This window comes from Ylistrum balloti, unplaced genomic scaffold, assembly GCF_031769215.1.
Source record: "Ylistrum balloti isolate Yb309-2 unplaced genomic scaffold, AGI_CSIRO_Ybal_v1 Utg370208, whole genome shotgun sequence".
Classification (NCBI taxonomy): domain Eukaryota; kingdom Metazoa; phylum Mollusca; class Bivalvia; order Pectinida; family Pectinidae; genus Ylistrum; species Ylistrum balloti.
The window spans coordinates 299,691-308,421 of NW_026782179.1; the positions used below are offsets into that span (position 1 = coordinate 299,691).

Consider the following 8,731-nt stretch of genomic DNA (forward strand, 5'->3'; position numbering starts at 1 on the left):
ATTCAAATTCATATTCCGAATCGTCTGTTAAATAATTGAATATCTTTGAAAGGGTTTTCAGCAGATACAGACAATGTTGTTTCTCTTTTTTATTAGTTTACGAAAATATCGCCGATATTTTTTAATTGCTGACTTCCGCCATATTTCAACTTTCATTTTGTGAACTTGCCGTCAACATATGCCTGTCAAACACTTTCGATGAATAGTGATATCAGACACCATCTCACCGTAATAACCTCTATTACTATGGCTAGCGATTTGACATAACAAATTTTATTTTCAGTATCCGGCGATTTCATAGGCCTAGCCCACAAGGAAAGTTTCTGTTTGAGGTTTATCACCACGCCAACACCAGCATTGACAACTTGCTGGAAAAGTATAAACATGTCAGATGCTATACACTCACATTCCCTCAGTCATGTATTGAAGAAACTTCTTGCTGGAGGTATGTTCCATTTTCTGAAGTTTGTTAGTCTATATGAATGTGGCAGTGATCTTTTTGTGTCTTTCATTCCTCAGTTTACTTAAAACTGGGTAACAGCTGGAGGTTTATCATACTGAACAGTCAAACTTGCACTAGGCCCACTTGCAATTAAAATCTAATTGAGAAAACACATTCCTGCCAAATGCCTGGACCTGATTCGAACATGGGTCTCTGCTTTGATTATCCCCAACTCTACCAACAGAGCTAAAGAAGAGTATAAGTAATAGAGACCTTATTGGTACTATGTACAAGGCAACACTGACTCATTCCTTTATCACTCATTCTGTTTAATGTTTTTTTTTATGTAAACAAAGACACCTTACAGGTCTGACTTAAGGGAACATTTGTACTACTGACTTTAATGATGATGATGATTAATTTGCACTGGCAGAAACTAACATTAGACTAAATAATATTATGTATACACAATTTACAAGCTCTTATATACTTGAAGAGTACTGATTCCCAAGTCGCCATGTTCATATATACATTTTGTACTGTAAGAAAACCCACAAAGATTGAGCAAATGCACATTTGAAAATTAGCTAATTAGCAGTGGAGGAAAAGCAGTGTTTTTATCATATAAATGAATTATTGAACATTAGGAATCAGCAATACTTTTCCAATGTATACAATTGACAGCTTAATGAGGATACCACATGTGAAAGGAAGCATTACTTGAGAGAGAAAAGTTTGTTGTATCCATAAAATAAAATAAAGCAAATAACTTGGAATTTAAAGAACAGCATAACTTTGACTGAATTTAAAATTTCCTTAGTGAAACATAACATTAAATGTCACAACACTTGATTTCCAGATGGAGGTCTCCCTGAGGAGAGTATTAACTCATTTAATTGAGAGCATTAGAGTGTTTATAGCTGAAGACAGTCATTTGATATTTCTAAAACATTTTGATCTAGACTGACATTTTTTAATTCATTAGTTATAATATATATGAGTAATATATTTTTTTTTCTTTTTTTTTTTTTCATGGCTTCTTCTTGAATAATATATAGAAGTGGTAGTCCTGATATTTGAAAACCAGAAGTAAATGTGTCCTCTGCAGATCCAGTGCTTTAAAATCACCTTATGTAAAAGTTACCTTGACCTACTTTCAAGGTTATTGGAGCTAAACATATTGAAAACTAAAGAATCCTCAGAAATTTCGGAACAACCAGGATCCTGATATTCAATCAATAGGATGAATGTTGTACATTATCAGCATATGAATTACCATGACTCGCTTTCAATGCTATGGAATCAATGTAAAAATCTAAAGATCTAGATCTGTTGGTGAAATTCCTGAAGACCCAGAGTCTTATTATCAATGATGACTTTATTTTACAACCACAGGTATCAAATACATGTGTGTTAAAGAAAAGAATCTTCTTCTAAAGTGCAAGAAAACATAGGGTCATGTTAAAAGGCCCTTAGATGTCTTGAATGATGTGTTGTTTAGTTCATATAGAGGCTTTGACTTATTTCCTGATTGAAAAGCTTTACTGTTTAGCTGGTAATATTCATAGGGAATTTAATGTTACTATATTCTCTGCGAACTACCTAGAAGAAGCCCAGACCGGGATAACCATAAAATTTTAGTCCAATGAAATTAAACAACTTGGTATACAAAAGCAATCATTGTTAATCATATCATTTCTAATATACTTGGCACCTTGTGCACAGATTATGGAATACAAAAAAAGATATTACAGTACTATTGTTACCTTCACAAACAGTTGTCTTTCTTATAAAGCAAGATATGGACTCAAAACAGTCATACAGCATGCAGGTCTATAAACAATATATATACAAATATGAAGACCCACAAGAAAGTGATTAGAATAATTAAAAATTAGAAACATTTTTCACTTTGATATCTATGTGAGACAAACATGCCATCTGGGACTCTTGTTTGATATAAAAAATTTTTTTAAAGAACTTTTTACATCATTAATTGTAGGTGCTGCTGGCTGTTGTGCTAAAACTGCAGTAGCCCCTCTGGACAGAATTAAGATCTTGCTACAAGCGCACAACCACCATTATAAACATTTAGGTAACTATAATGATGATTTAAGTTATTTTCTGTTCATATATGCTGAAACAAATAGTAGTTATTATCTGTTTGTAATATAATATTTGTCATGCTTCAGAGTATATAAAATTATTACATTCTTAGACACATAATTTTAGTAATTTTTTTTCCAAAGAAAAAGCAGAGGAGAATAGATAGACTTTCAAGAAGGTTGAGGTCAGAATGGACCAATAAGCTTTTGTCTTACTGCTTAGGACAATTCTCTGGTTGTTCGTGTCAAATATCGTTCATTATGATGTGTTTTTAGGTGTAATTTCCTCATTACAACAAGTTAAAAACAAAGAAGGCTTCTTCAGCTTGTACAAGGGGAATGGAGTTCATATGCTCAGGGTGTTTCCATATGCTGCGATCCAATTCACTTCATTTGATCTTTTCAAGAAGGTATGATTTTGATTAAGTGATGGTGATATAGTTGAATTCCTTATGCAGATTTTTAATGAAGCTTCTGATGCAAATATTATTATATTTTATGTATGGCTGTCATAATTAGATTTAAATTGATATTTGTTTTCTACTATAGCTCACTTTTTATAACAAATCACAATTTTTATATAAAGTTATGATGATGATTTGAATACATATACTTGTATGCCACAACAGGGGTTAAGACATATATACAGGGATGGCAATGTGCACCTGATACGACTGACGTCTGGCTCTCTGGCAGGTACGTATTGTGTGTATATATATATATGTTATCTGGTAGGTAATATCAACGGTATGGTCCAGTATTGGTATTTGATCCTAACAAACAAATTTTTGATAGATGCATATTACTGGAATAGACATATGGTCAATGAAGTAATGACAATAGTTTGGAAAACAAATTATCTAATTTTCAAGACAATCTGACCCGTTATTAAGTTATGTATATGTAAATTATGTAATATTGTTTGTGTCTTGATAAAGGGGCAGATTGTCTCGAAAATTTGACAATTTACTTGTTTGTGCCATTGTTATTACAAAGGGCTTAAATCACAATTACTAGGAAATACAAAGAATTATGAAGTGTTCTTTGTTCGAATATTGCATGCATCCTTCTTCAGTTAACATCTCTTTACGGCTGTTTATATTGTGATAATGTAAATTTCATCTCTTTGTTGACTGTGGCCAGACTAGTTCTGTAGGTGAATTTGATGGTTGGTTGGAATGAGTTCAGGGATCTAATAAAGAGGTATAGTTGCTAGCTGATATGGGTTAAAAAATACATATTGAAATAACAATTACTGTAAAGCAACCATATCATAGTGTAGTGTAGGACTAGAATCTTCTCAGGGTGGTTCTAGGAACTGTAGATGTGTGTTGTGGGAGTCATGTTGTTACAAGAACATTTTGTAAGTTAAGTTCTAGATGACTTTAGGTTCTGCAGGCTTTGATAATTGATTTTCTGGTCCATCACTGGTATTAGTGATGTCTGTAGTGGTGTTGTAATTATCAGATCTTTTTAAGTTGGAATTAGTTGGCTATTGGTTCATTTTGGCTCTTTTCTGGAATGCTGATACCTTGTGGTAGGAGAAATGGAACAGAGAATATTTCTGATGTTGATAGACAGAGGTCGGCCTCTGTTTAAACTGCTGTTTGGTATTGGACAGTTCTAATGAAGAATGCAGCTAAGGGTTCTCTCAAGGATACAACAGTAGAAATGGAACTTTGTTGGGACAGTCCCATAATGACTTGGAAAATCACACTTCAACAGAAAATTATTACAAACTGTCTTTAAAAAGCATATTTTGCTGAGTTTGAAATATGGTTCAATGATCTTTAATCTATACCTAGTACATATTTACATGGTCATGTGACAGGTCAGCTCATTATCTGCAGTTTATAGCAATACACAATGCAGAAGTTTTATTTGTTTTTCTACATAAAATTATATTTTGTTTTGTGTTCTAAAGAGATATAATCACAAAAAAAATTAGATTATAACTAGAGAAAATATTGATAGAAGTCTGTTAAGCCTTGACAGTATTTGTCATCATTTGTTGTAGGCTTGACGGCAGTACTGTTCACATATCCTCTAGACGTTGTGAGGGCCAGACTAGCATTCCAGGTGTCAGGAGAGCATATCTACACGGGTCTGGTGGATGCCTTCCGCTCCATTACATTTCATGAGGGTGGTATTCCAGCCCTGTATCGAGGCATGGTACCCACACTACTTGGCATGGTGCCCTATGCTGGTATGTTCAGATCATACTTTGAAAATAGTCAGAAATTGGATTTTATTTCACTTTCTTTTTTGTCTGGTGTCAGTTGAGTGATTGAGCTATATTTCATAAAAGTCATAATGTATTTTTATTTTGTAATTGTTGGTCAGTCATAAAAAATATTTCAAATTTACAATGTTGAATAGATTAAAAAAAAAAAAAAATAAATTATTTCTATGGTATCTGTGATATGTATTATTTTTAAGGTGAGCATGTTAAAGCTTCACGCTGAATTTCTTTTCCTGAGTAAAGTAGATATTGATCTGAGTTACTTATTTCAGTAATTAAGACATAACAGAAAAATAACAAAAAATTTTAATTAGTGAAAAAATATCTGTTGAAAATAAAACTTTTGGTTCTTTAAAAAAAGTCTCTTATTTCACTTCAGATTTTATTTCTTTGCATGAAATGATTTTGTCTTTATTTCAGGAATATCATTCTACAGTTTTGAGACATTGAAAGAATTATGTTTGAAGTATTTTCCTCAGCACTTTGCCCGCTCTAGCAACAATAATTCAGATGCACTGGTACTGATTACACCAGCCAAAATTATTTGTGGAGGGTTTGCTGGAGCTATAGGACAAACATTGGCGTAAGTATAGCTGCATGTGGTGTTGACAATAAATAAATTAATTAATTAAAAAAATGATGAAATTTAATAAATAAATGAATAAAATAAAAATACAATCGGTACACTCAGTTGGAAATTTCCAAGAGACTCCAGACTGAAGTCACTACAAATTAGAGCAGCAGGCAGGAGATTTGGGGTCTGACTTAATGAATATCAGAAAAACACAGAATCCAATAAAGGCAAAAAAATCACTAGATTGGAGCAAAAACATTCTCAGTCTGAGATCCATAAACCAGCACTGACCATTCTACACAGAAAAATCATATCATTGGTAGGTTAAATTCCAAAATAATTGACAGAGAAAACAACCTATTCAGGTGGCTGGTTAAGGAAGCCACCTGGATATGCCACAGCAAGCCAGTTCTTATCACGGACTCGTACACAGCTAGGATCAAGTGTTAAACAAAGCACAGTCAAATAGACTACAGTTATTATTACCATTATGTTGGTTTTTTTTCTATAATCTGTTTATAATCTTGTCACACTGTTTTTGCCCTTAGTGTACATAGTAATAAAGTACAGTCAAAAAGTTGGTTGATTCCTCACCATCTTGTACACAACGTGCGTCAGTGCCAGTGGACACTGGTCATTTATCTGATGAAGGTAACAACGTAGTCATTGAAAAATCACTCAGACCTTCTACTGGTTGTGTTATAAAAACGCCTATTCTATTGACATTAACAGAAGAAAATATTCATAAACATCAGCCACAAGTTTTGATGTTTTTACTTCATTGTTAGTCGGGACAGTTTGTATCTAAGGAAGGTGCGGGAATGAACCTCCCTGTGCTGTAGTGTTATTTTAATTGCTCTTGATGTCATGCAATGGGCCTCCTGTATATCATTCAGTGAGGTAGCCCCCAGCACGGAGACCTCACCATAAAATGTTTACAGGGTGATAAAACCCAGCAAAGAAATATGTTTGAACAGAGGATAAAACATCATATTAATGATATAAGTTTAATCTATGATTGACATCCTTCTGAAAAATCCATTTCAAGGAAAATAATGTAATTTGATTCAGTTGATATTGTATGACATACAGCCTTAATAATACACTATTTGTTCTCTCTATATTTTGTAATTTTGTGTGATTTAAGCATTTTTGTTAAAACCGCAGCTTTTCTGTTTCAGGAGTAAACTGTATTTAGAAATACCTTGTTTATTTACATATAAAGTGTACATACAAGATTTGCGTGTGAACATATATGTGTACTGTTTGATACATTGTATTACATATGCTCGTTCCACATTTAAACTAAAGGTACCCCCTTGATGTCGTTAGGAGGAGAGTCCAGTTGTCAAAAATGCTGCCGGAGTCCCACAAGTACAGGAGGTAAAGGCTATCACATGATCATGAACTCCACTAAAGCTACTAATGGGGCACTATTCAATCTTAATTCAGTATCACATTTTTGTCAGGACAGCTCAATGGTGAACTTTTGCATCCACAATAATTGTTGTATAAAAATATACAAAAAATGTGATTAGCCCAATCATGTTTTAGAGCAATCCTTTCAGCAGGAAAAGTTCTAAAATGAGATATCTGATAAAATATGTACTTTACAGTGTTTCCTTGCCAAGAATATGCATTGTCATTACATGTCAAACTTTAGAATAAAGCATTGCAGAGGAATTATGTCTGCACTGAATGGTGTACTTGCTTTATGGAGCAGAACCTCCTGACTAAATACAGTTACAGAGTTATCGCCCCTACCCTAGTCTGTCACTGATGATTTATCTTATTTACCATGTAATTTTTTTTTAAGAAAAAAAAAGGTTTATGTAAAAAAGAATGTGTATGCTTTTATTGACTGGATAAATCTCTGTTGTGTTGGAAAAATTTACCATGTACTAATAACACTGTCGCACAATGTTATATGATTAATTTGTAAGGAGGGTCAGGTAATGCAATGGTAATATACACAAGTTAGATTTCGACAACTGGACTTTAAAGTGAAAGGGAAGGGGAGATAACCTTTCCAAATCCATCATGTGTTCCTAAATACGTCAGTTTTCTCCCACAGTCATGTCTCTTTCATGTTTTTATGCGGGCCAACAAAAGTTATTAATAATATTTGAGGGTTTGTTTTTTAAGTGTTGTACAATTAAATTTATTTATTTGCTTGAACAGGAGATGGTACCAGATACTAATCATGGTGTACAAAGAAGATGGTGTGTTTCGAGGACTGTACCGAGGAATGAGTATAAACTATATGAGAGGTGTACCAATGTATGCTGTATCATTCTCGATGAATGAAACTTTGAAGGAGAAGCTTGGACTGGACACAAGCTCTTGACAGGAAGACAGTATTAGATATTCCATGTTTGTTCAAGCAGTGTATTTTTGACTAAAACTTTTTTTATGTAGCAAAATTTATAGTTAAATATTTGACAGTTTATTGATCTGAAGAAAGGTACATGATTCACGGCCAATATTATTGATATCTGTGTCTTTACCAAGACCCAAGACAGGATTTTAAGTTAAGCTAGATGCCTGGAAAAACATACAACATATTTTATTTTAAATAAAAAATCTTTTACAATTACGGTACTGTATTGGTTATAAAACTCCAAATTAAAAATCCCCATAAAATGAATTCATTTTGGGATTTTGAATTTAATTTTCTATCTAGTTCTCCTTTGTTGCACTTAGATACTGGCCAGTCTATGACGTGTGTGATTTGTGCATTGTGTATTATACCAGGCTGTAGTAAATATATTTGTATTTTGATGCATGTACTATAGAGTTTGTGTCTGCTAATACAGTACATTTTTCTTCGAGACAGCATTCAGACTGACACTCAGCAGCTATGTACAGGCAGAATTAATCTTTCGTGTATAAATTTGTTAAGATAAGTAACTCAGCATTCATTTCATGGAACCCAGTCTCTCAGAAATTCTGCAAGTATTTCTGTTGGAAGGAACATCTGAAAAAAAAAAAATCTTTCAACAAAGATACTACTGTAGCAGTACTTTCTGATATAGTAACATTATTAATCCTTCCTAAAAGTGGGTCAAGACTGAACTGTACATGTATTATCAAAAGTTTGAATCATTGATCATTTATGATCATCAAAAATGCTTATTGAAGCATCTGAATAACATTGAAATATGTATGGTGCAAGTTTTTGTAAAGTTTAAGTTAAATTTTTTCACTTTTGTCAAATCTTTTTATCCAATGACAATGTTATAGAGTTGAGTACCCATTGTCAGATCTGCTGTCATAGTTATTATCTCACTGTAAAATTTTTTATCTTCAAACTAGAAATGACCAGTTTTAGATTTGCAATTTTAATAGGAACTGAAAATTATTTTGTT

At 33.0% G+C, this 8,731-nt stretch overlaps 1 protein-coding gene across 1 annotated transcript; it reads left to right on the top strand.

Annotated features, from left to right (window-relative positions):
• The first annotated feature begins 251 nt into the window (after positions 1–251).
• LOC132551621 (solute carrier family 25 member 16-like) lies at positions 252–8,525 on the top strand. The gene is made up of 8 exons (XM_060215797.1): positions 252–445; positions 2,445–2,537; positions 2,824–2,957; positions 3,177–3,243; positions 4,565–4,753; positions 5,210–5,372; positions 6,675–6,746; positions 7,545–8,525. Exons 1-8 carry the CDS (start codon positions 385–387, stop codon positions 7,708–7,710), a joined length of 945 nt encoding a protein of 314 aa, XP_060071780.1. The 5' UTR covers positions 252–384; the 3' UTR covers positions 7,711–8,525.
• The last annotated feature ends 206 nt before the right edge of the window (positions 8,526–8,731 follow it).